Source organism: Epinephelus moara, chromosome 10 (genome assembly GCF_006386435.1).
Source record: "Epinephelus moara isolate mb chromosome 10, YSFRI_EMoa_1.0, whole genome shotgun sequence".
Taxonomy (NCBI): Eukaryota; Metazoa; Chordata; class Actinopteri; order Perciformes; family Serranidae; genus Epinephelus; species Epinephelus moara.
Window position 1 is genome coordinate 29,655,020 of NC_065515.1, and position 27,069 is coordinate 29,682,088.

At 38.4% G+C, this 27,069-nt stretch overlaps 1 protein-coding gene across 7 annotated transcripts; it reads right to left on the minus strand.

Annotated features, from left to right (window-relative positions):
- Positions 1–6: 6 nt before the first annotated feature.
- On the minus strand, positions 7–23,893 carry hps3 (HPS3 biogenesis of lysosomal organelles complex 2 subunit 1). Of its 7 annotated transcripts, none has more exons than XM_050055244.1 (25): positions 23,803–23,893; positions 22,090–22,280; positions 21,912–21,983; positions 21,596–21,689; positions 21,318–21,391; positions 20,741–20,953; positions 20,109–20,178; positions 19,798–19,880; positions 19,227–19,347; positions 18,916–19,072; positions 18,750–18,832; positions 17,756–17,930; positions 16,365–16,446; positions 16,117–16,274; positions 15,821–15,922; positions 13,308–13,416; positions 12,784–13,028; positions 8,273–8,450; positions 7,624–7,857; positions 5,601–5,798; positions 4,950–5,153; positions 4,630–4,734; positions 3,468–3,674; positions 3,270–3,357; positions 7–2,519 (listed from the first exon to the last, which is right to left on the minus strand). In XM_050055244.1, exons 2-25 carry the CDS (start codon positions 22,138–22,140, stop codon positions 2,392–2,394), a joined length of 3,231 nt encoding a protein of 1,076 aa, XP_049911201.1. In that variant the 5' UTR covers positions 22,141–22,280; positions 23,803–23,893; the 3' UTR covers positions 7–2,391. The 7 variants fall into 7 exon arrangements, with proteins under 7 accessions (XP_049911201.1, XP_049911204.1, XP_049911203.1 ...); XM_050055247.1 differs by having other exon boundaries at positions 8,273–8,447; positions 23,555–23,884; XM_050055246.1 differs by having other exon boundaries at positions 20,109–20,175; positions 23,555–23,883.
- Between the last annotated feature and the right edge of the window lie 3,176 nt (positions 23,894–27,069).

The window sequence follows — 27,069 nt, forward strand, 5'->3', positions numbered from 1 at the left end:
GAGTCTTTTGCCGCACACAGAGACATTTATTAGCAGTCTGAGGATCACCACAGTGCTTCTTTTAATCCAAGCTGCATGCACAGATGCAGTTCAACAGCAGACACACCTGGTAAAAGCTCTCCTCTTCTTCCTCCTCCTCCTCCTCTTGTATTAATGTCACCATGCAGGACTCCTCTGAAGAAAACAGCTCCATCTCAATGTTTTCTGTGATGGCCAGCAGCACCGCCTTCCTTTTGCTCAGTTTCATTGCTCTGATGCAACTCTAAACTCTTTGTCTGCTCTAATTCAGACCTTCTTTAAATTCTACTTTGTGGTTCCACTCCTTATCAGAACAAGTCCCACTCTTGTCCTCTGTCTATATCTTGACCTAGATTCTTGTCCTTGCTTTAGCCTCAGCTCCTCTCTGCTCCTTAATCTCTTGCCCCTTTTATTGTTTCAATGCCTGGTACTGCTTTCTGTTCCCTCTCTAGTTTCAGGTGAACCTCCAAAAAGTCCTCAGGTGACGGTGGCCCTCCAAACATCTCAACAGCTGAGATCTATCAGAGTCTAATGGTCTGATTGGTTTAGAGTTGTGCTCTCAAGATGTGATTGGATCTGGACTGTTCTGAAGCTCTCATTGGTTGAGAGGTTTGTGAAATAGCTCTGCTTGGTTCAGCAGCGTCTTCAGAGTTAAAACATGTCGGCCTGTTGTTGTTAAAGGCTTTTAAATTGTTGATTCCAGTTTCTACACAATGAATTCAAGTGTTTGACAGGGTCTCAGAGGGATTGTGGGGGTCAGGTTTAAAAAGGTCAATTAAAAGACTGAAAAGACAAATGCACAACTAATGTCATAAATGTTTTATCATTAACCTCGCACCTGAGTCACTTTGGATTGATCATGTAACACCATTCCAGGTACAAAACACTATTTTCTAAAACTCAAAATACATGTTTTATTAACAAATGGGGCTCTGTGACCTCTAAAATGATCTACTGTGCTGTTCAGTGAAGGAGGATTTTTCTTTGCACAAACAGCACCAAACAGACAGATTCAATTATTTCTAAATGTCTTATGTTTGCAGATTTCAGCAGCAGCAGATACTACACAACAGGGATCTACGATCTAATCATGTTTTTGCCTGGGTCAAACTGAAGAGCATTTGTTTAAAGGCACACCTCCTCTCTTTGGTGAAACTGATGTGACTTAACAAAATCACACAGTGAACTATCTGTATTCAATAAGTCAAGCCAATCAAGACAGCAGCACAAGGAACTTTTGCTTATCAGCAACTTCATGCAGTCAAACTCAAACCAACCAGAAACTCTTAGATTTTATATCTATATTCAAGGAAGAACACGTAAAAAAAATAATCAACTTACAGGAAGCAAGCAGGAAGTTAAAGTGGTGAGTAAGATGACACAACAAAATATTTCTTTTGGCCTAGTTGATTGCGGTTTGAATAATACATTTTTTGGATACAATCCAGAAATTTGCTCGAGTGACAAAGAAGAACAGACAACACATGTACACGGTTTGCACACTGCAGTGGCGTTATAAAACAGAGGGCTGGCTGGTATCTGTCAAGGTATTTGCAGCATAATATCTGTTGATCTAATCAAATATTTTCTTTTCAACAGCTGCTATATTATGACAGACTACAGCTAATAAGTTTATGTGAGTTGGAGAAACAAAACAAGAAACTAAAGTGTTTTCTTTACAATTCAGTCAAAAAATGCAAAAGACAGAACTCTAGTGATGGACCCCACAGTCAGAGCTTTAAACTAATTCCTGGTCTCAGGTATTACAGGACATGTTTTCGGACTACGAACTGTAATAAATAAAAAATAAATTCTCATAGTATCTTAACAATGATGTTGGTATCACCACATACAGTATCGATATCAACAAAACTCAGAAATTCAAAGTAATATGTACATACAAACACATAACCACAAACAAACCTAAAACTTTCTGCTCTGTTTGACCTGCTCTATGTGCTGTAGTCTGTTCTTGTGTAACCTGCATATTCTATTCTTTTCTATCTCTACTCTGTCATCTAAAAACACACAAGAGTGACTGATTACATCTTCCATCATAGTGCTTAACACTCAAAAGTTGGTCAGGAATTTGTTCCATTACAAACCAAATCAAAAACCTGCACATGATTGTCTGAGGACAAACAAAGTGCTGGTCACGACATGAAGTCTGATGGGAGCCAGAGTCATGTGTTCAGTGTTGTCACGTGGATCAAACACCACTGTTGAGGGTCTCTGGAGCAAATCACTGAAACCCAAACTGCTCCGGTGTAACAGGTCAATTCAAAGTACACTCCAATTGTTCTAGTCATGGGTTTGGATGAAGGAGTGACACATTTCTCTATTCAAGTATGTGTGTGTGTGTGTGTGTGTGTGTCAGGCCAGTAGGTGTCTCTGGCTACATGTCAACAGGTGTGGCAGAAAGTATGAGGCGGTGCCATCGTCAGGTATCAGCTCCAGGAACTCTGTGGGGCTTGTCTCCATGGCAACCACAACCAGCGTCTCTGTTGGGAGGGAAACCGGGCATCACAACATTGTCTCATCATTGTCAAAACCTGGTGCCTACAGTACATTACCCATAATGCAACTTGACTCAATTCACTCAACTGTTCAGTCAAATTTGTGTTTGTTGCTCATTTTGGCTCTGCTCCTTTGCAATTCCAAATATAATGAATAGATTTTAAGATGTTTGAATTATCTGAATGTATCATGTTTTATGTATTCAACTAATCAATCATATTTTCTGTACGTACAGTTTACCATCATGAAGGTCTAAATGCTCTCAAAACTCTCTCTGGACTTGAAGGACTAAACTTTTAACTTTTACCTAATATAGTTTTTTTTATCTAAACTTGAGGTAGGACAATAGTCAATCCTTCATCTAATTAACTGTTCTGTTGGCTTAAAAGGCAGCCACATTTAAATACACAAAACATGTAATTATTAGCATAACCCAACTCATTCTTTCCATGTGCACATTTGTTACACCCAGTAATCACAGTGTCGTCAGTGTGAGTGACCCTAATTTAGTTTCCTGATCTTGTTACGATGTTGGATTGTTGTTAAACCTGCTTGATATCTTCGTCAACAGTGCATGTGTCAAACTGTCACTCTGGCCAACATCAAGTCAAAAACGACTCTGGGTAAATATAAGATAGCCTTTGATGAAACCAAAGGGGCTTTAAAGTAAATTTTAAAAAAACAGTACTGGAGTAGTTTTGGCAGACTGATGGTATTCTGGGAGAAGCTTCTACCTTTGAGAGCAGCCAGTAAAATGCTGTTGTCTGTCGCAGCTCTCGTCCTGTTGCACAGCTCTGGGAGCAGCTTCTGCCACCACAACGCCTGCAGAGATTAGACAAGGCAAGCAGTTTAACATGAGAACATGTAGACATGATACAGAGGGAGGGTAAAGGTTACACAGTTTACAGTTTAGGCTACTGCTCAGTACAGACCATATGTTTGTCTTGTAACTGGTGGTTGGCGTAGGCTATGATGGCCTGAGGACAGCGATCCAGCAGCTTTTCAATGCTGCTGTCGTACTGCCCCCTTCTGGTTGCACAGAGGAGGTGCAGGCTGAAGCCCCACAAGGTTTCCTCTGACAGACACTCCATCAGGGGCACGACGGAGCCCACAGACAGGGACGGACCACACAGGAGAGACTGGAGAGACGGATATAGACGAATATACAAATGAAATCAAAGAAGAAAAAAGGTAGGCGACGGGGAGACAATGTGACTTTTAACAGATGGAATAACAAAATCTTTGTCCTACAATTACACAAGTTGAATTCATAAGCGACAAAAACATAGCTTTGCTCAATTTAACACACACTTTTTTTCCTCCGTCACAGCCTGAGTTGGGTTGGTATAACCAGTAGCTTACAGTGGCTACTTCTTACAAAATTTGGATAGATATATTTGTGCGGCTATTTAGGTCCAAAGCCAGGGTTTTAGAAATACTTAAGTGATATGTCTAAGTCGACTCACAATCTCATATTTTCTATTGATTTGTAATTTGTCATGTATGATTCTTAAAAAATATTCTGTTTTTTTTTTATTTAGCAAAAGTTCTATTCATTTAAAAACAGCTGTATTTGTCTTGAAATTCTCTGACGATGGTCTCAAGTTGTTTTCTGAGAGGTTCAGGAATAGATTATGTTGCAAGAAACTGTTTAACTGATGTATTTATTCCATTATATATTTTATTTCATTGCATTTTTACACTTGGAAACATATGTGAACATTCCATCCATTAGGCCAATACAAATATTGTAGTCTACAAATACACCATACCCTCCTCCCCTATTAATTGAAAAGTGCACTTTCATGGGTGCTACCATTGTTGTGTGACGTCAGACAACTGCTTCTACATGAAGTTGAGTTTACAAGTAGGAACTCCGACTCTGAATGGTGTTCTGTTGTACTTTTCATAGTGCGAGAGCATAATTTTTCGTGTACTAGGTTGTCTGGATCTTTGCCTTGTTTTAGAGCTGATAACACCATGAAGGCCTCGGTCACCTCTATCAATGTCACTTGATGCTAGATACTTACTGAGGCAACTTAATTTGAGGCATATACAGTAGTAGCAGACTTGTTTCGTTCAAAGAGACATTACCTGCAGTTTGTACAGCGCCTCCTGGTGTTGGGAGCTGGTAGTATGAGCTGGATTGAGAACAGTGAGCCATGGGTACAGAGCACCATAATGAGAGCATGAGTTTATCTGAAACACACATAAACATGCAGTCCTCTTAGTGCATGAGAGAGACGTTCACATGAATTGATTTCTGAGCTATTTATACATGGTGGTGATTTTCTGGCAGGAGATTAAGGTGGTGGACAAACATCACAAGTCATTTTACAACAGTCCGAATAATTTGAATTTCAAGCAGGTCTCAGCCACACAAAGAAAACAGCAGTCATTTTTAGTCACCGTACCAGATCGTCAGCACTCTTCAGCGACTTGCGTCTTGAGGGTGTGTGTGGTTTGTTGGAGTATGTGTCTGATTTGGTGTTGGCCAGTCGGTCGATGTAGACAGACGCCAGACGGAACAGAAGTTCCTGGATGACAGCGTCCTGTGAGGAAGCCATGAGCATCGCCTCCCAGAAATCCACCTGTAAGCAATTCCCACAGCCCAGCTCCTAACACACACACACACACACACACAAACACACACATTTTTAATGTTATCTTTTCAAGATCACACTTGTAACTAACCAAATGTCAAAAATCAGTTAGATGATTCCACTTCTAGTCTCCTAGCTGTCATGCAGAGCTGTGACGATTATTTGATTAATCGAATCGATCAATTAAATGAACCCCCAACCAATTTGATCATTGATTTATCAGTGTGAGTAATTTAAAAAAAAAATAAAAAAAGAGGGACAATTTAATGGTCCCAGTTTCTTAAATATGAAACAGAAACAGAATATAAATGTTTTGGACATAACAAGACATTTGAGAACATCATCTTAGCATTTGGGAAACAATAATTGTCATTTTCTGACATTTTATAGACCAAACAACTAATTGACTGATGAGAAAATAATCAACAGATTAATAATCAATGAAAATGATCAATAGTTCACCTTGAATATGTGATCAGCCTGTTCCAGCTGAACTTTGTTGTTTTCATGTAAAGCCACCATGGCGGCCACCAGCAGTCCTGGTTGGGACTTTGCCAACTGGCGTGTCAACGCTGTGGGACGGATGTGTGCGTGCTGACCTCCACCTCCGCCATGCAGCAACAGCCTCGGCTCCTCGATGAACCCGTACACCAGCAGCATCTGAACAACACAAACACAGACATTTGTCCTTATCTACACTGTAGGAATGACTCATATATGTTGTGTAATTATTTAGCCTGGTTGTTCCTGAAAGATCAGGAGTTTTTTTGTAAAGGAGACCTATCATCAAAGAAGCACCAAGTCTAAACATTAGCAAAATATTAAGTGTCTTGAAGCTTTATAACTTACACATAATAGTAACACCCAGGACATAACGTCAGAATGTCTGAATGATTAACTTAAGGATCTAAGTTAGGCATTAGTATTCATTACGCCCTTCAGTAGTCTACACGGGAACACTGGTGAACATATAAAGTTAATATTTTACTATGAAATATTTCTCACTTTGAGGTTTAAAACAAGGTGTGTCCAGTGGTGCACAGTGAGACATTGTCTGGCTGTGCCATATCCAACCTGATCAGTCATCATCCCAATATGATTTAATGCAAACTCCTAATGTGCTTTACAAATCTGCACCATGCTCCTCCTTTGAAATACTATATTCAATAATTGTTCAATGCAAACATTAAAGGAAAGTTTAGGATTTTTTACACAAACAAAACTATACAAACGTCACCACACTGGTGTTACATGAAAAAATAGAAACATCTATCAGAGGCCTTCTATTTGTATTTAAAAGATAACTGTTTTTGAAAAGTTATACTATAATCTCACTATATAATGACGAAAACTCTGTCTGTCTGTGGCTGTGTGTGTGGGTGTGTCTGTTTCACATTTTTCTCCTCACTGACTTGGTCAATCCTAGACTCACAAGTCAGTCTTTAGACGCTTTGCTTAATTAAAGACTGATGTCTTCTCCCCTGATTTTGTGACAATTTCAGAGTTTAAAAAAACTCCCTAAACTTTGAGTGGTCATATCTCATGCCCCGTATGTCGTAGAGACATGAAACTTTGCACAGAGATGCCTCTCCTCACGAGGAACAAATTTGCCTCAAGAAACCATAACTTACAATTATATGGATTTTCCGCCATTTTGAATTTTTTGAAAAACACTTAAAATTGATCTCTTCCTAGGAAGTTTGACCGATCTGCATGAAACTCGGTGAACATAATCTAGGGACCAATATCTAAAGTTCCCTCTTGGCAAAAGTTGGAAAACTTACTAAAACTGAGCTTCTATAAGGCAATGAATATTGCGGAGGGCGTGGCTCATCACATAAAGGTGTATAACATCTCAAGGGTTTTACCGATCAGCACGCAACTTTGTAGGCATATGACCACACATAATCTGAGGGGACCCCTCCATTATTGACCCGATCAAACAAAATGGGGGCGCTAGCGAGCTAATTTCTTATCTAGGCCTGACCGCCTTATCGATTTTTACTAAACTTGGTAGATATGTAGAACAGGACACCCCTTTTTTTGGGGGGGCGTCCTGAGAGAGCAAGGAAGACATGCAGCAAAGAACGAAGGCGGATTCCAACCCCCACTGCTGCAACAAGGGCTAGCCGCACCTTTCCCATGTATACAACATATAAACACTGTACGTGGGCAACTGTGCACTCAATGGGTATGGACTAGTTATTTGTACACATAATTTCTTGTAATGGACCTATTACATGCACCTTTGATGGACCTTTGATAGCGAGTATGTATTATTGGATTACTGATTACTGAGTTAGGCTATAGATACACATACGTGTACATGTACACACTGTTAAATAAAGAATAAAGTTTTGATTTAATTTTTTTTCTGCAAAAGGTAGGAACCCTAAACACACACCCACACACACACACACCCACACCCACACCCACACCCACACCCACACCCACACACACACCCACACATCTCTTTCCCTCTAACCTCTGCGTGTCTTTCCATCAGCTGTGTGTACTGTGGCAGGTCGTCCAAACACAGCATCATGGTTGCCATGGTGACTGTCAGAGGGACTGACACGCCGGCAGAGTCCTCCAGATGTTGTAAGATTTGCAGCGTCTGTGCAGGGCTGATGTTTATCATGGACGGGCTGGCACACACGCTGACGAGCTGTGAGGGCTCCGATTGGCTGAAAATGTTTATGACCTCATCAGCTGCTTCCTGCAGAAAGACAAATCTTTAATTCCTCTTTTTTTTTTTTTAAATTTCTTATTTTCGAGAACAGGTGATACAAGTGTTTAGTGTAACACAAACAAAAGAGCTGATGAACTGATTAATATAAAAATGATGCAGCATACTTGAATGAGTCCTTCACCGAATCACCAGTACATATTTTGTCTCATTGCCTTCTTACTTTTAATCCCTTTTACGTGTAGATAGAAGCAGATAGAGACGGTGTGTTTTTGTTCCATATTGTTCATTCTAATGCTACAAAGTAAAAGTCATACTAATTTATTCCATATGGCACCTTCAAAACAGATCGCTAAATAGTAAAATTCTCCCATCATAACAAGCCAAAGCATGATACAAGCAGCATATGAAGCTTTGCTGTTTTTTCTTTTGCGTTTATGTGTACCTGACTGAGGATCTGCTCTGTTTCTTCTAACAGGAAATGCTTCAGGTAGAACAGGAAGCCGGGGCCGTAGGAGTGAGGGCTGCTGGGATGCGGGCGATTCCTGGTTATGATCTCTGTGACTGACAGACCAGACATCCTGTAGTATGGCAGAGCCAGGTGGCAGTCCTTCTGACTGCTCCTTACACAACAGAAAATAAATAATCAACAAATCATTTATGAAGAATTTGATTCTTTCCTCTGTCATTTTAACCTTTATATACTTTTATTTACTATCTATACAATTGTTTACATGTCTGTATGTGTATATATTACTTCTCATTATGCATATACATTAAGCACATCCATGTTTACATTGCAGTATTTCACGTTGCAATTACTGTCTACCACAAATATATTTTATTGTATTATATGTATGTTTTATTTTATTCCTTTTGCACTATTTTATGATGTAGGTGTGTTTTTCTTTTTATACATATTTACATTAAATGAGCACTGTGAAAGGGAGACTAAGATATATGATTTGCATTGACAATGACTGCTTCTCTGTAATTGTTGTGCATGTGAATAAATAAAACTTGAATTTCCAGCTTCTCAAATGTGAGTATTTAGTGTTTTTCTCTGTAAATTAGATTTTTTTAACTGCTGGCTAGCAAAGTAAGCAATTTCAAGATGTCGCCTTGAGCTTGAACAAACTGTGAAGGGCATTTTTAACTATTTTCTGACATTTATGGATTAAACAATAAAATAACTATGATAATTTTTACCATTATCTTTCATTACTGAACCACATTTTCTCAATAACTGCATTGACCGAAACTTGGCTTAATGATGAAATCCATTCACTATTTAAATTTGATGGTTACACAGCCATTCACCGATGTAGAGGAAGTAGAGGTGGAGGAGTCTCTCTCTACGTTCAAAAGGATCATGAATTCAAACAGAGATCTGACCTTGAAATGAAGTTTCATGGGTGTAATACTGAATGTGTTTTTCTTGAGGTGCAATCTGAGAAAAGAAAATTGATTGTAGGATGTATATATCGTCCTCCTAATACAGATATCAACAACTTTAAAGAATGTCTTCTAGATATCTTGGAACTTGTTGATAAAGAGGGTAAACTGTGCTATTTATTAGGTGACTTCAATGTTGATCTCTTAAACAAGAACAAACAGCACATAGATGACCTTACAAATATATTGTCTTCAAATTATTTTTATCCCCTTATCTGCAAGCCCACAAGAATAACTAGCCAATCCTCTACACTGATAGACAATATTTTTACTAATGCGCTGACTGATGTCATAAAATCTGGTATCCTTTATATAGATATTTCTGATCATCTTCCTGTTTTTCAGTTCTCTTCCATACTCAACAAACAGCATATAAATAAATCAAAGAGAGCTTGTTTTAGAAAATTCAATGAAAATAACATTAACAATTTCTTAAGTATATTAGCAAAGATGTCCTGGGAAACAGTATATGAAGTTTCTGATGTGAATGTGGCTTATAATAATTTTTATGCAAAATTTCATTCTGTTTTTGACAAATGCTTTCCTCTGATTTCTAAAAGTAAAGGAAGCTCTGCACACCTTAATAAACCATGGTTCACTATAGAACTTAGGAAATCTGCTTTAAAGAAAAACAAGTTATATAAAAGGTATTTGCAAAGCCCTAGTCCTCTAAATTGTGCAACATACAAAAATTATAGGAATAAATACAATCACTTTATTAGAAATGCTAAACGTAATTACTATAGTAATCTATTTACCCAATCATCAAATAATTCAAAATCTACATGGGATATTTTAAAAGAATTACTCAACAAGAAAAACTCCTCTACTCCATCCCAGACTACATTTCAGGATGGCACATTAATGATAACAGAGCCAACACAAATTGCTAATAAATTTAATGATTTCTTTATAAATGCGGGACCACGTCTTGCAAAGCATATTGAAAATGTTCATGATTCTCCTTCTAACTTTATAAATGAAGTGTATCCCTCTTTAAATAATTTTGAACCAATAAAGCCCTCAGAAATACTTGATATCATTAAGAATCTTAAAAACTCCTCTGCTGGTCATGACGAAATTACAGCTTATCTGATCAAAAAAGTTGCACCTGCAATTATTGTTCCTTTAACATTTATTTTTTCGTTGTCACTTGAATCTGGTATTATCCCACAAGATCTAAAACTTGCCAAGGTCATCCCACTGTTTAAAGCCGATGATCCATCTGTATTTTCGAATTATCGCCCTATATCAGTTCTCCCTTGCTTTTCTAAGATACTTGAGAAGTTGGTATATGCCAGAATTTTGAAGCATCTGGATGTCAACAATATTTTGTATGAGCATCAATATGGTTTTAGAAAGAATTATTCTACATATATGGCTCTCTTGCATCTTAGAGAAAAGATTTCAACTGCTTTCGAGAAAAATGAATACGCTCTAGGAGTTTTCTTAGACTTATCAAAAGCTTTTGACACTGTGAATTATGAAATTTTATTATCAAAAATGTCTTGTTATGGTTTTAAAAATAAGGTTCTGCAATGGGTTGAAAATTATTTGCACAACAGAGAGCAATATGTCATTTTTAATGATAAACTGTCACAGCGGGACGTTCTAAAATGTGGAGTTCCACAAGGGTCCATTTTGGGTCCATTGTTGTTTTTGATATACATTAATGATTTACCAAAAGCGTCTAGTATTTTGTCACCTATCTTATTTGCTGACGACACCAATCTCTTTGCTACTGACAGTACCATTGACTCACTTATTGATAAGGTAAATTCTGGGCTCATTCAATTTGCTCAGTGGTTTCAGTTAAATAAACTATCACTTAATGTCAAAAAATCTAATTTCATCATCTTTAAGAACAAGAATAAGAATTACAATCCAGAAAAAACTAAAATTTATATTAATAACAATTTACTTTCTAATGTTTCATCAGCAAAGTTTTTAGGTGTCAATATTGAGGAGAAACTTTGTTTTAAGATTCATTGTGAATTTGTATGCAAGAAGGTCTCAAAATCCTTAGGTATCATAAAAAAGATTAAACCCTATTTAAAAACAAGTACTTTATTAACCTTGTACTACAGTTTAATTTATCCCCATATCTCTTATTGCAATTTAATTTGGGCTAGCACTTATCCTTCTTATTTACAACCAATTCATAGACTCCAAAAATCCTTTGTAAGAATTGTCACTAACTCTCCATATTTAGCTCCATCCACACCTCTGTTTAAAAAATTACAAATACTAACAATCTATGACGTGAATAAGTATCAAACAGGAATCTTGATGTATAAAGTCATATGTTTTCCGTTATCTTTACCCAAAAATTTTCATAATTATTTTGAGTTTAATTCTGATTATCATTCATACTCCACAAGAAGGAGGAATGATTTGCATATCCCCTTCTGTAGAACCGCTGTTGCAAAATTTTTATTTATGTATCAAGGTGTTGTGCTGTGGAACAGGTTAAAACATCTAAGTGAAACATGCTCAACATTATCTGCATTTAAAAGAAAGCTGAAACAAAGTTTATAGATTTTTAACACATTTGTGTTTTTCTCTTTAGTTTTATTTCATTCAAATATATTTTTGGGCTATTTCAATGTATTCTGAGGTATCATGTATTCCGTTTGTGTGTGTGTGTGTGTGTGTGTGTGTGTGTGTGTGTGAGTGTGTGTGTGTGTGTGTGTGTGTGTGTGTGTGTGTGTGTGAGTATGTGAGTGTGTGTGTGTGTCTTTAGCACAGACGTAAGCCTATGTACGAAGCTTATATAGTTTTGTAATTGTTGTTTTTTTTAGGAGGGGGGGCCGCTTGTAAGCCCACTCGGGTTTTTATGACCTCTCCTGCACATTTTGTCTTATATTTTCTTTTTTTCTGTGTAATGTTCCTTGTTTTTCTTATGAGTGCAAACAATAAACAAAAACAAAACAAAACAAAACAAAAATAAAATAATAACAAGTAGCACATTTCTCAATAATGGAAATTAAATGCAGTCCTGAATAGAAGAGAATTGACTCAAATATGATACATATCAATGACAGACGATGCAATTAACAGAATCTCTAACTGTGAATGTTAAAAAATCATTACAATTGTTTAATAAAATAAGTTAAAATGAGCATGGATTAAGTAATTTTATACAACTGAATTTAATCCTTAGTATCTTAAATGTGACTAATATGATCATTGTTCTGCTCTAACTATTTCATTTGTTTATTTAGTTGACTACAATTGTGGCATTAAACCACTTAATTTAAACAGTAACTTAACGGACAGACAAGATTTTCAGGTGGTGTTAAAGTACTCTTTAAGGTATATTTAAGTGGTCCCTAAGTTTGAAAATTTGATATAGCTGAACCAACTTTTGTGATATAAGGGAACCTAAATTCATATTGAGGGGTGTGCATGATTGTGATATTTTTAAAGCTGTTTTAACAGATGTTTGTCCTTAAGTGCATGTGTGTGTGTGTGTGTGTGTGTGTGTGTGGTGTGTGTTACCTGCTGAAACAGTCTCCCAGCTGTGCACAGTTCTCCCTGAGTGCCTCCTCCAGCTCTTGCCTGTCTGTCTGTACAACTGTCTGTTTCTCAGCTGGTCTGTCTGTATCTGTCTCACCCTCCACTTTTGGTTGCTGCTCAGGTGTTTGGAGTAAGGAGGCGCGGAGAAGGAGGTGAGCCTCACTGAGGAGGTGCCGAAGGCTTTGGGCCTGCGGGTTGGTCTCTGCATACCGCTGGCTGTATTCCACCTGACACACACACACACACACACACACACACACACACAAACACAGGTGAATATACAGACTGATAAACATACAGGATTTGTATCCAGCATGCTTCACATGTTCAGAGAGCAAAATGTGTTTGTGTGTTCTTCTTTTCCTTCTCATTTCTAGATCTTTCATTGTTTTATTTCTTTAGTCTGTTGTGATAATCATTAATAGCTGTGCATATAAATAAAAAAAAAAGAAAAGTACACAACCACACAAAGAGACATTAAGATCGAGTGAGTATGTTTGTGTTACCATTTCTTGGTAGAGAGTGAGGGGGGAGACAGTGTCGACCACATAGATGTTCCATCCTTGTCCGGCTGAGCTGGTTTCTTTGGGAGAAGACATTGTCCACCTTCTGCTCCTGAGGTCAGAGGTTACACAGAGGTAACGAAAAGTATAATCAAAACAGAGGGATGAGCTAAATCCCAATGTCTTCTCTCATAGGGGTGATGTTTAACTGAGCTCAAAATCTGCAGACTGTTCAAATGAATTTCGCACAATTCAAAGAATCAGTGACGTCTGCATGAAAGGACAATGAGGACGACTGTGAACATGCATTGAGTTGGCTCCAGTCTGTAGTCTAGAAACTGGGATTCAGCCTGAATATCTCCTATTTTAAGTATACAACATTATAATGGCGTTGTCATTAACTCCTAGAGATTTAAATAACACCTGTTGTTCTTCTTTTTCCATTTTTTTGTGGACAGGTGCTCAAACATAGTCTTTTTTTTCTGTAACTGGCTGTCTTTGTAGATGTAGTTTTACAGAATGCTGACGCTGAAGACACACAAACAGTATACTGAACAATCCAATAACAGATATTTTATATAGCAAATGAAGACATGCTTTCAGCTTATGTTTCATGACAGTGCACATGTATTAACAACTATGGAGCCAGAGACAATTTTATACTACTGTCTGCATCACCATACTTAAAGCAAAGGACAATCTTTTGGGTACAGTTGCTATAAAAAAACAAAACAAAACAAAAAAAAAACTACTTAAACATATAACTATATTATACATAAACAAGCAAACAGTTAGTGAACAGTTAGTGAACAGGTTAACATAGTGAAAAGGTAACCTGGGGCTCCTGTGGTTTATGCTATCTATGTCAGCTGGTCACACTCGTCATGGCATGCGGCCTCAAACCTGTAGTTTGACTTTACAGTCTACAAATCACACACCTTTTATAACTTCAAGCAGGAAACGGAGATAATAATGGGGAGATTTATGTTTAGTCACCAAGTTAAGGTTGCTGTCAAAAAGTTCTGCTTGTCGGGAGACTTTATAAGTTATCTCATCAAGTTTACAATCAAACCCTGGACCATCTGAGGGGCAGACTGACCTTCAAAGACTTGTGCCTATAGTTAACAGTGTAGGTAAAAATATCCATAATTGTCCAGTGAGAAGGTCACAGATGACGGCGATGCCATACACTAAAATTAACTTACTTAAAACACTGCTCTGTACCTGCAACTATTGTCAGTAACCATATCTGAAGCAAGCACCACTATCTAAATTCCAAGATGCAATTATGAACTCATGTACAATTCATTTTCAATTTAATAAGAATATAAAGTACATTAAAATAAATATGTGTGTGTGTGTGTGTGTGTGTGTGTGTGTGTGTGTGTGTGTGTCTGTATGCATGGTTTACAAGGAACCAGGAACCTGTGCCATACAGATGGATTATTAGGTTAGCTGACTAAAATCTTACTATTTCAGTCCAAAGATAATTAGTCTGTGAGCAAAACTTCACACACACTGAGGGCAGTTAGGTAGGTTATGGTTGGATGGTTGGTTTAGGAACTAAAACAGGAAGTGTTGTCACTTTAAGACTGAGCTGCAAAGGCACATTGATATTTTTAGATCATCAATTAACCTCGGGCTGAAATCACTGGCTGTTTTAGGGTTTTAGTATATTGCCATATGGAGAAACTTTATCTAAAACAAAGACAAGAAAAAATGTTCAATGAATCTGCAGATCGTGGATACTTTATTTTTTTATCTAATGCCAAAAAATGGCTGTGGTCTAATATAATAAAAAAGTAAAAAGATTTCTCTCTGAGATTTCTCTACATAGGTTGTGGATTTTTTAATATCCAAATCAATTTTTTTAATACGACTTGGCATTCAAAAGGTCATGTGCTGTGTTATAATTGGATTAGTGGCACCGATGTAAATCCTGGATTAACTTCTTAATTACAGAAGGTCTGAAATATAAAAATGCTTGAATTTCTTATTTAATGGACACATAAACAGCCTCGAACAGGTAGCGTACCTTGGCAACTAAATGGAATGCACGAGCACAGTTCAAACACACACAGTTGCTCAGGTGCACTACTTGAATGCAGAAGTGCTTTAAATAGTAAGGTTTTAGTGAAAATGCATGTGTTTGGGAAGCACTGAGCATACGACTCGCATACGGTTTTGCAGCTGGTCCCCATTTACTCCAGTTCATTAAGAATTTCCTCCATTTTTGGATTCTTGTTCACCATAGAGGCATGCGAGAAGTTTTTCTTTATGAATTCAACAGAAAAAGTTGTGAGTTGTGATATACAAATGATCATCCTGTGGGTGAATTATTCCTTTAAAGGTAAAAAGAATCTACACCATCAAGGTTTACCTTTTAAATCAGGGCTAATGTAATGATTTGGTTACCAATCATCTGCTAAGGTCAGTATTTTGAGGGATTCCTGGCGTTGCAGCTCGGCCTAGAAGTGACAACTGAGACTGAGGTGGGGGGTTGGGGTTTGTCTTACAGGAAGGGCCGTGATAGAAGGCTCTCCAGAGCCGGTGTGGTTGCGGGATCGATTCCCACCGCCAGGAAAATACCAGTCAGCAAGGTGTGTTCTTTCAACTCGCTAAAATAACAACATACACACACAGTGAACAGGTTTATAAAAACATGTATGCCTGCACACACACATCAGCAGTGCTGATAAATCCCTTTTCAGAGTATTCTGGTACCCGCAGGGAGGCATCTGATGACATATCCGATAAAGCTTTTAAACCAAAAGGAGTATGGGTGTGTGATTAACTAGTGTGTGCGACTTACAGGCCTCTGCGTTGTGTGATGCGTTCAGGCTCCTCTGGTGTCTCTGAGTCAGCGGTGGAGAGCAGGATAACATGGCGGCCGTAAACACACACCGAGCGCAGACCAATGAACAACTGCATCCTGAGCGCACACACCTCTAGGCTGCAGGGTGGACAGGCCTTCCAACACACACAGAGTGGAGAGTGGTGAGACTGAACCACTGATCAATCAAGAGGCCACAAAGCATGACTTCCAGGTTAGCCTCATACCTTCATGGTGGTATCGATGTAGGGGTCTTCTATCCTGGCTGCTACTGCTGCACAGCGCACTGTGAAACACTGTAATGCACTCCTACCAGGCACACACCAAAATCAAGACAGACACTTAACTGTATGCCATATAGGGATCTTTAGACTACATTGGTAAACATATTCCCTTTTAAAGGGATATTTCGTATAGTGTGGAGTGGAGTTGTATGATGTACTTTCCATAGTCAGTGAACTACCTAAAGTAGATGGTGGTCAACACACCCTCATTTTGGAGAAGCAGGCAGGACTACTAACATGGAAGCTAGGCAATGTACTGCTGTGGACGGGGGCAGCAGCAAAACATATTTAAGCCATCTATTACATGTCCCACCTAAAAATAAATCAATATCCGATTGAACTGACATTATATTTGAAATATTTTCAACACCATACTTTGCCGTCACACAGCCCTTTTCAACGGGAAACTGAAGATGTTATTCATGTATGCTCTCTTTAAAGCCATGAGACTCTTTCTTCCAAAACAGAAATGTCACCTGACAAAACAGTGGGGTGTCTAGTCTGCTGCTGCCTTGATTGGCTAGTTAAATTGTGTTAATGTGTGACTTTGGGGTTTTAAAGGCTTAGTTCAGATTCACCAAAGTCACACAATAACATAAACTAACCGATACACCGGTAGACCAGCAGCTCCAGTGATCTGCAAGGTAAAATTATTTTTTTTGTCAAAGCAGTCTGGTGGCTTTGAAGAGAACATAGATGGTTAACGGCTTCAATTCCTCTTTGGAAAGGTCTGTCTGACTGTAAGGGAAATCAGTGAAAATATACTAAATATAGTGTACGCTTAAACTGATATTGATTTACTGAGGTGGTTAAAATATGTTTTGCTGCAGCCCCCATTCACAGCATTTCATTTCAAACCTTTATTTATTCTCGAAGGACATTGAGGTTTCCCTCATTTCCAATGTCGTAGAGATTACAGACACATTTGAACCACAGCACAATAAAAACAGTACAGAATAACCACTGTGAACAACAATCTCATCAGTGACCAGGTAGATAAAATAGAATCAGGTAAAACAGTTGCACAGCAGTACAGTGCTGAGCTTCTGTGGTGGTACTTCGGTTGGTTTCTCCAAACTGGGAGTGTGTCGACCAAAATCTATTGTAGGTAACACACTATGGGTAAGTACCGTATACAACCCCATTAAAAAAAGTCCAAACAACACCTTTAGGTCATTTAGTCTAGAACTGATGCATTGAATCATTTAGTTTAACTTTCAAAAGACTCAAAGTTAGTTCAAATGATTTGCCATGACATGGATGAGGATGCTTTTACAAACAGTGATTCAGTGAAGATGAACTCGTTTCCATATCAGATCAGACTGAAGACATACTTTGTTATGACATGCAGCAGGTGGTCTGTTAGCACCGCCTTCAGGACCTTCTCTGGATACTGATAGGCTGAGAGAAGCTCCACACCACCCTTCAAACTGTACAGGTAGCCGGCGTTGGGGAGAGAGAAAAAGCAGAACATACATGCAGGTTCTTCCAGAGGTGCTGACTGGTTACCTGGAGAGAAAAGACAGAAGCATAAACAATATTTGTCTTTTTTTTTTTTAACTGTAATTCAATGCCCATTTAAAATCTTTTTCAGTGCTTTTAACTACATGATGGAGTGACTGAAATAATGTTGTGGTTGCCAATTCATGTGCACAGTTATTTTGTCTGTTATGAAGTCCCAAAACCTTAAAATCTGGTTTAACCAGTAAAAGAAAGTGACATAATTCCATTCATTCATAATACTATCCAACTTTAACTTAAAGAGAAAAACCTTAACCGTTCATCTGGGGCTGAGCGACCCATGGATTCACAATTCAAGCTGGATGATTCATGAATTTTCTAGAATCAGATCTTATTTTACTGTACTAGTGCAGCAATAAGCCTTGTTCCCTCATGTTTCAAGATGCTGACAATTATTCTTTTTGAAAAAGTCCTGATAGAAAAAGAGATCAAGAGAAGCAGCACGGATAATGTGGAAAAAAACAACTCGGTCAACTTACAACATTCTTTAGAAAAATAGATCTTGAGTATGAAGAGGAAACATTTTTATGTGCTAGTATTGATAGAACTGGGAGCAAATGTTGTGCAGGGCTTTGCTGCAAGTTTGGGTTTAAGTTTAACTGGCATGACTATATAAAGGGATTGGTTCAAAGTTATTCCATTTACTGCTTTATTGATATTGGTCTGACATGCAGTGAAGAAGGTGAGAAGTAACCCCACTGTATCAGTGGGTTTGTGTGAAAACACATGCTGCTTTTAAATGAACACCCTTTCTTCCTATGTCAGTCTACATGCATCTCTGTGTCTCATACTGTGTGCTGTACTGACTGGTGAAAAGTGGGTAAAGCTGTAGGGAGTGGAGTTGAGTCTCCTCAACGCTGCAGCCCTGGAAGAAGTCTGGAGTAAAACGCCTGCAAGAGAGAAGTGACACCTGTTAATTACACTTCACATGACAAAAATACACTCACTTTAAAGATCTGAAATACAGACATACCTGAAGAGAACATATGACAGCGTGTACTGTCCTCTGTCCTCAAGCCCGGTCTTTTCAATGCTGACAGGGATGTCGCAGTCTTTGGCTCGATCGCCAAGCAGCTCCTGGTGTCTCGGAAGCACCATGAAGTCTGCCTGGTCCTCTAGATGATCTGCTGCTGCACTCACACATTAATACACAGACACACACATCACAAACTGTTCTCTCATGTGGTCACACTAGACCATGCCACACTAGAGCCTGATTTTTACAGTCTTAACATAACAAAAAACACACAGAGATGAAATCAATCATCAAAGAAGGCAACAAACCCAGATGTTTCTGTGTGTCCGATGATTCATCCAGGATGTTTGGTTCAGAGGATGCATCCAGTTTGAGAACCAGCACCTCCAGCTCTGCCTGCACGGCCAAATATGCTCCACACAGCGCCACCTACAGGGCAGAGGAGATTTTAGAGTTATCAAAGCCACAGACTGTGACTTTTAGTAATGTGAACTCTGGAAATACCTGAACAGAATGTCGTCTGTTTGTGAAATTTTCGAGAACTGTTTAAGATTTTCCCTCTTTTCATCTTTTGTTACAGACACAGTTCATACTACCATCTTATAAGTGATTGCTGACTGATTTATTTTTATATATTTATATTAAACAGACATGTCAAATATAAAGCACAGTTAATATCGATCATAATTACTGTGTCTAACAACTCAACAAAGTTGTACCACTAGTAAGTATCATGCATTATACCTACTTTAGAGATTATGTGCATGTTCAACTGCGGACACCAGACCAGTTTAATATGGTGTTATTTACTAGTATGACTGTGTAGCAGATAAGTAGATACCACAAAAAATGAAGAGGAGCACGAGTGTTTGAAAGTACCTGTTTAGGCTTGATCTTTGGAAGGTGCAGGATAACTGAGTGTTCAAAATCCAGGAAATTCTGGTTTGAACTCGAGGTCTGACCTAAAAGCAAAGAGAGGTCAGATCAGTCAGAGCAGGAAGCAAGGAAGGAGACAGCAAAGTGGACCTTTTGTCATTTTCCAAAGCCCTTTGGTTTTCATTTCCTCTTCAGGGAATGGAAACTGGAATACTCCACTTTATATAAATTTTGGGTAACATGCAAGTTTTTGTACAAAATGAGTCTTTTCCTGAAAACACGTTCACAAATATGTGTTACTTTTCTTGAGTTACCTTGAGTCTGACTGGAGCTCTGCTGAGAGTTCGGCCAGGTGCTCTGAAGGATCTGCTGACTCTGAGTCTGCTGTTTTCACCAGAGAAAGCAACATTATGCCACTGCAACATTAAGCGTATCATTAAGAGTCCACTCACGCTGTTTAAAGTAGGTAATAATGACAAAAACCTGCTCTATATGACAGATAACCCTGATGATAAAATAATAAATGTATACCGATTTGATATTTTAGTAGTTTTTTTTAAGGATTAAAGACAAAATGGAATTTTTATTTTAATGTTCTGCCAAATCCTGGAAAACCCTGAATCGTTAATGTTGACCTCATACTGTACTAATAGGTCTGATCATTTAATCTCTAACTAACAGAACTATCACAAAAACTTTAGTAAATAAACCTCCCCCTTCTGCCCCTGCTTTTAAATCAAACACCTTTTCTCTCTTCAATACTTAAGACAATGGTTTACCCTTTTGATGGATCCCTCACTGTGTTCTTACTGCTGCAACAATTCATTTCAGGAATTACACCTTTTCAAGAAGTAAAACTGCCATTTAATTTCAGTCTTTAAATCGAGATAATCTAAATAAGGTCCACAGAGGAAGTCAACTCCCAGATTAGCAGCTGGACTCTCACCAGACTCTGCTGGTTCTGCCTCCTCAAAGCGAACAGAACCAGAGTGTTCTCACAGCCAACCAGAAGGTCTCCAGTTACTGGGCAACACGCCACGGCAAAAGGACCCTCTGACAGGGGGATCTCAATGATCTCCATCTGCACTCCACCCCGCACGGATGCCCCACGCAGCAGGTGGCCCAATAGACGCACGCCGACACGGGCCTTTCCCTCCGCCTAAATAGAACACAAGAAGTAACCACATGGAAATACATGGAGTAAAGAATTTAATATTGCAGTTGAAAAACCTCCTGTTCAGAGAAACATTCATAGATAATCTAGCAGAAGTCTATCAGTCTATTTAAAGGTCATTTGCCTTTGGTATATTTCTACACACACATCAGTGGAGCAACTCAAACCAGGTTGAATGTTAATTCCACTATGAAATACATAACTGTCATTACAGGCATCTTCTAGTTCATATAATATGGTTTAAATTAAGGTTACATATCATATATAGAAAACAGAGAAAGTATGGGTTGTGCTCATGTTTTATAGCACTCTAAATACTTGTGAGAAAGTTTAGCTGGTCAGTGTGTACCTGGTGGCGCCAGTTGGTGTAGGCTCTCAGGTAGGTGGCGCTGTTCTTTTCCTCAATGGTCACCAGGTAATCTCCTAAATGTGAGGGGGGGAGGCAGAAAGGAAAGCAGGAAATTTAAAATGTTTTTCTCTCCATCCCACACTGTAACCACTACTGCTGCTGGCTGCCTTGCTCACATGTAAAAAGAAACAAAAAACTGCTACAGGTGAGTATTGATTCTTGTGTAGTTGCCGTTGTAGAGACGGAGGCTGACAAAGGGAGATAGGTCATGCTGTTACCTATCTTGCTGTGCTGGATGCTCTTCACATTGCCCATGGTGGCAAAGCGACAGATGAAAGGGCAGCCCTCCTGCTCCACACTGTAGGCCTCCACCTTGGTTCAGTTAAACACATCACAGCAAAGTCAGTATCATCCACAAAATTCTCTTAAGAATTGAGACAATTTGAGTATTCCCATGATCTGCAGATATTTAGGTGTGATTTTATAACGTTACACTACATAGATTCTACCAGTGAGGGTATATTTTTAATTACACACAAATATATTAAAATCAGGACAACTATGGGTTAGAAATATGCAAATTTTAAAGGCAACCTTGCATCCTCCAGTAGCGACCACAAATAGCGTTCCACCTCCACAGCAGACCAGTCCAGGCTCCTGCTCCACCTGTGCCATAAAGAGGAGAAGAACATTACTTAAAGACCTGATACAAATACAAAATGGTGATTATCATTGTAAAAACAGGCATCGGTACCAGCCAGGTTCTACCTACCTGTACTATCTGCTGTGAGGCGAAAGGATGGCAGTTGTAGACGTGCACCATGTTTGGTCCACTTCTTGAAGAGGGGATTTGGTCCAGAGTGGAAATTGTTTACAGCTGCTTTCTCTTCTTTTGATTGCTGAGAAAAGTATCAACTCCTCTCCCTTATCTGTGTTTCTTGACAGCTTCATCCAGCAGGACAGCTACCATCATAAAAAAAGCATTTTAATATTGTTGAATGCAATTTTCCATCAGAATATGGACTCGTATTAGAGCTGGACAGTTTATAGACATCCCATTTCAAACATGCTGCATCTGTGACAAGCAGGTTAGTTTGTTTTTATTTGACCAAGTAAATCAAATCACATGTGATTCTTTAATATGTACTGTAAAACATATTTCTTGAATGTGTGGCACAGCATTTCACGTGGAAAATTCACATTTAGTCTAGTCATTTCCTGACACTTTTACTTGGGATATGTTCGCATGAAAACAACAGGCACACGTGATTTTATGATATTTCACATTTGCAATGCAAGACATGTAAAAACCTCAATTTAACATGTAATATGAAGCTGCAAAGTTTATTCTATTCATTGATTATCAACAGAAAGTTGAACTGACAACAATTTTGATGATTGATTCACCGTTTCTGAAATGTTTTCAGCAAAAAGACAGCAGAAACCTCTGGTTTCAGGATCTGAAATGTGAGGAATTGCTGCTTTTCTTTGTCATATGACAGTAAATTGAATATTTTTTGTATTTCGGACTGTTGGTTAAACAAAACTAGCAAATTGGAGACACCGCTTTGACCATGGAGAAACTATAAATGGCCTTTTCCCTACTATTTTCAACAGGCATTTCCACAGACTTAGTGATTAACCAAGAAGATAATCAGTGGATTAATGGATAATAAAAGAATAATTGTTAAATGCACCTCCAATGTAATATCACAAGCAAACCACCTTCTACATGTAGCAAATTACATATTACAACAAGTACAAATAAGTTAAACAGAAATGCATTTGTGCTGCTGAAAGAACTGAAAATGGCATTTAAAAAAACAGCAGCAACCCATGTCTCCAAAGAGACAATTTCTTTGGCACAAAGAAGTTTACAAGAAAAACAAACTGTTCACTGGAGCAGTATTACAAGAACCATCCGCATCCATTCTTTAGGACTGCATTACATTTATTATTTTCTTTCTTTTCTTTAGTAAAATAACCTGAGACTGCATGTTTGCTCTTCGTATCAACCCAGTATCACCTACAAACCTTACTGTTTATAGCTTAATCTCTTCTAAAGCACCACAGTCAACTCTAAAGCAGCACATTGTTGACATCGAGGTACTCAGTCAAACACAACAAACCTTGATCAGCTTATATCCTCATCTACGGTCTGACACTTTAAAGCCAATGTATCAAAGTGAAAGTATTACAATAAAATAACAACACATGCAACACGACCAGACACTAACTTCAGTGTTGAATTCAGCTTCCCCTGCATCTCTAGCAGTCCACCAGGAGCTGAAACAGGCCAGTCTTCAGTGTGTGTTTCTCTAATCGATATCACATGCCGCAGTCTTGTGAGCAGCAGAGGGTGTGTAAATCCACTTCACTTTCACATAGTTCCCTTTCGGTTTAACACACACTCTGGTGACACACAGGTTAAAGCTACAGAGTCTTTAAACAACAGGGAGGAACATGTTCTTTGTAAAGTACCTACTTTTGCTGCCAGAGCGTCGGTTTCTTCTCTTTTCCGTCTTTAGTGTTCACTGCTGCAGGTTATTGATTTCACGCTGTAATGCAGGAAGTGGACTGTCAACCACAACACCAAGGCGCCCGCCCACTCTCGATTTCCATTGGCTTACCGTCCTGTCGGTATTGCGTTAAACGTTATGATTGGCTACCGAGCTGTCACATTCTAAACAGTAGATCTGTCCCTGTTATGACTTTTTAATTTTTCTGTTTTTATAGACATTAGTTTAACCTTATTTGTCTGCATTTTCCAATGACTTTATGTCTGGGGTATTTTCACTTTGTTTCATGGCTATGTTAAAACCCGGGCGCAGAGGGCCAGTGTTCTCAATAGGCTACATGTTTTTTTGTTTGTTTGTTTTATTTTACTTAATCTGTGATATTAAATTCAGCAGCAGCGCATCAACACCGGATGTTCAGCTATTAAGCTTTTATTTGTCAACATATTTCTACATTATTCAATTAAATACTCTATTGTTGAAGATGAGGTTGTATGTGCAAATATGAAATAAGGAAGAAGAATTTTGCCATCTCATTAGTATTACTTTTCCTTTAAAAAAAAGTACAAACACTTGACTTCAAGATACAGACAGACAGAGAGTAGCTATTTTTTTAAAGGTAGTTTAAAAGGGATTAAAGTTAAACAAACCAATACACTGTGTGCATACACCTTGTTAAAAATAAAGCTTTCCTGGCTACAGGGTAGGTTTAAATGTCTCCATCCTGCTGCAGTTACATCAATTACTGAATCTTATTCTTTGTAAAAGAGTCAGAGTTTGTCCAGAATATTTTTTATTTTCTTTATAAAACAGATGATGAACAGCTTGAGATGTCTGAAGAAAAATAATTGAAATCTCAATAATTTATCTAATTTTTTTCCACATTCAAAAACTGAAAAAACAAACAAACCAAAAAAAACAATAACTCGACAACTGTATAGCCTTTGACTGGGTCTAATGTCCATTAATCATATAAAAATTGTATCAGTTCTGGACAGTTTTAGAAAATTATCCTTACATTTGGTGCTTTTACTCGATATGCATGTATACAGTAACACAGTTTGAAATGAGAGGAGCATTTCGCACAGGGTCCAGGACACTGGCAGGTGATGGTATGCACTGAAATATAAAATAAAGAGCCTTTACACATTTTACAACGTGTGCTTGTTTCACAGCCAAATGACAGTGACTAAAAAGTACCACACGGGGGCAGTAGTTTGCAAAACAGAGAAGGGAGTCATGGAAAAGAGGCATGCAGATCAGATGTTGTACTGGGGACTGTTGAAAGAGAAATCAGTCACACATCTGCATGTAGGCCTACAAATACGTACACTGAGATATTCCGGCCTCTGTATGGTGTTTGTTTCATGAGGTGCAGGTTTTGTACTCTGTATTTTGATTTGCGGCCTTTATTTTGTAGCTTCCTGTGAGAACGGAAGTGTTTTAGTTTGAAAGGAACACAGACGGGTGTAAAAATGGCGATGACGTAAGGAAGATGTGATTTAAATAATTGCGGCCAGAGTCTTATAACAGAACATTTCAACCATTCAGAGGCTCTGGTTTCTACGTTTCGTCTGAAATTAGGACTGTTTTTGGAGGGTTAATTGATTTTCAGTTGAATGGGTAAAGTTAAGTGGTTAGTTTTAATAAATATGAGTTTGTAAGGATTCATTCCCTAAGGTAGCGTGTGTTGCTAACTAGCAAAGTAACTAATGCAATAATGCTTATTTGTAAGTGTTACGTAATTAAGCTAGGTTATTATTTCTTTTATTTTATGGCCTCCCTGTTAGGATTTACGTGGGTTTAATGAACTTTAAAGGCAACAAAAAACTGTAGAAAATCAGGCAATTAAGACCCATGCCTAAATATCACCTAAAAATTACTTTTAACTGTTGGCGGGCCTTCCAACTAATTAACGTTAACATGACATTTTGCATTTACTCTTCATACTCCAACTGCAGCACAAAGTAAGGTTAGCCGCCAAAGCACCACTTAACACGTCATGTTTATTTTTATTATCTCGTGTAGGTACTTGAATGTGACGCGGACGAAGTTTTATCCCTGTCCGTGAAGGCAACATCTCTCCCTCACTCTCTCTGTCTCTCTCGGTGCTGACAGGTACTTCATGGCAGGTTGTGACTTTGTGCAGACCTCAGTTGAGACAAGTCAGGTTGATGTCATTCGCCGATTGAAACTTTGCAGTAACCAGTGCAGCGTGCCAAATCGAGGCTACTATAAACAGCTGCTTAGACCGGGGGCTCCCACATCAACTCTGCTATTGATCACCAGCAAGTGTTCAGACTACATGCAGCAGTCCGCTGCACCGCATCTGTGTCTCTGTCGCAACTCTCCCAAGGTAAGACCCCTTATGATTTATAAACAGTTGTCGGAGAAACAAATGCAGCAATGCTACAGGACATTTTAGAGGTAATCCACTAGTCAGTGCTGCCTGTCACCTGGCAGGATGCACGTTTGTACGATGCACTTGACTTGCAACTTGGACATAATTTGGTGCCCAGTTTAAAGCAAAGATTTTTTTAAAGAGATATAGGAAAAGGCTAAATTAAATCAGCTTTGCACTGACTCTTTGAAATTATATTTTTGTGGATTGTTGTGTGATTCCCAAATCGTTTACCTTCAAGGACTCTTATATAGATTGACATGTAAAATACTGAATCCTGCTTGTCAGGTGTGATTCAGCATCAATAGCATGAAACGGAGTTACACTGTACAGTGAATCCCCTAAAACAATTTTGGTGATACTTGCATTGTAACCTACAGGGATTCAAATAAGAGAAAAATGTGGGGGACCCCTTGTACCATGTTGGACTCTCTCCATAGCCCCTTCAGAAAAACAGATGCTGCTAAACTGTTTGTAGGTCCACAGTTTCGGCGGAGGGCAGGCAGCTCCTTGAAGGAATGCCCTTACCTCAGAGCTGAGTCATGCAAATTATACCTCCCTTTCCCTCTCTCCCATCTCTTATCTTTTAGTTGTTATCACTGGGCCACAATCATTTAATCCTGAAAATACAAGTTACATTTCATAAACAGCGAGTTCCTTTCAAGCATAGGTTCTTAAATTCATTTTTTGCATACTGTCCTCACAGATTTTTACAAGAGTAGATGAAATAACCAAAACTTGAATTTGCCAATAATAAAAAAAGAAGAAGAAGAAACAGCAATATAAACAGCTGTGAGAGTTTTTCACCCCACTGGTAATTTTCTCCCAATTTTTA

Coding starts and splice junctions, on each gene's coding strand:
- hps3 (XM_050055244.1), bottom strand. CDS start 22,140: ATGGTGCACGTCTACAACTGCCATCCTTTCGCCTCACAGCAGATAGTA. Junction 18,833..18,915: donor CTGTCATATGTTCTCTTCAG/GTATGTCTGTAT, acceptor TCTCTCTTGCAG/GCGTTTTACTCCAGACTTCT. Junction 16,275..16,364: donor ACATCGATACCACCATGAAG/GTATGAGGCTAA, acceptor GTGTGTTGGAAG/GCCTGTCCACCCTGCAGCCT.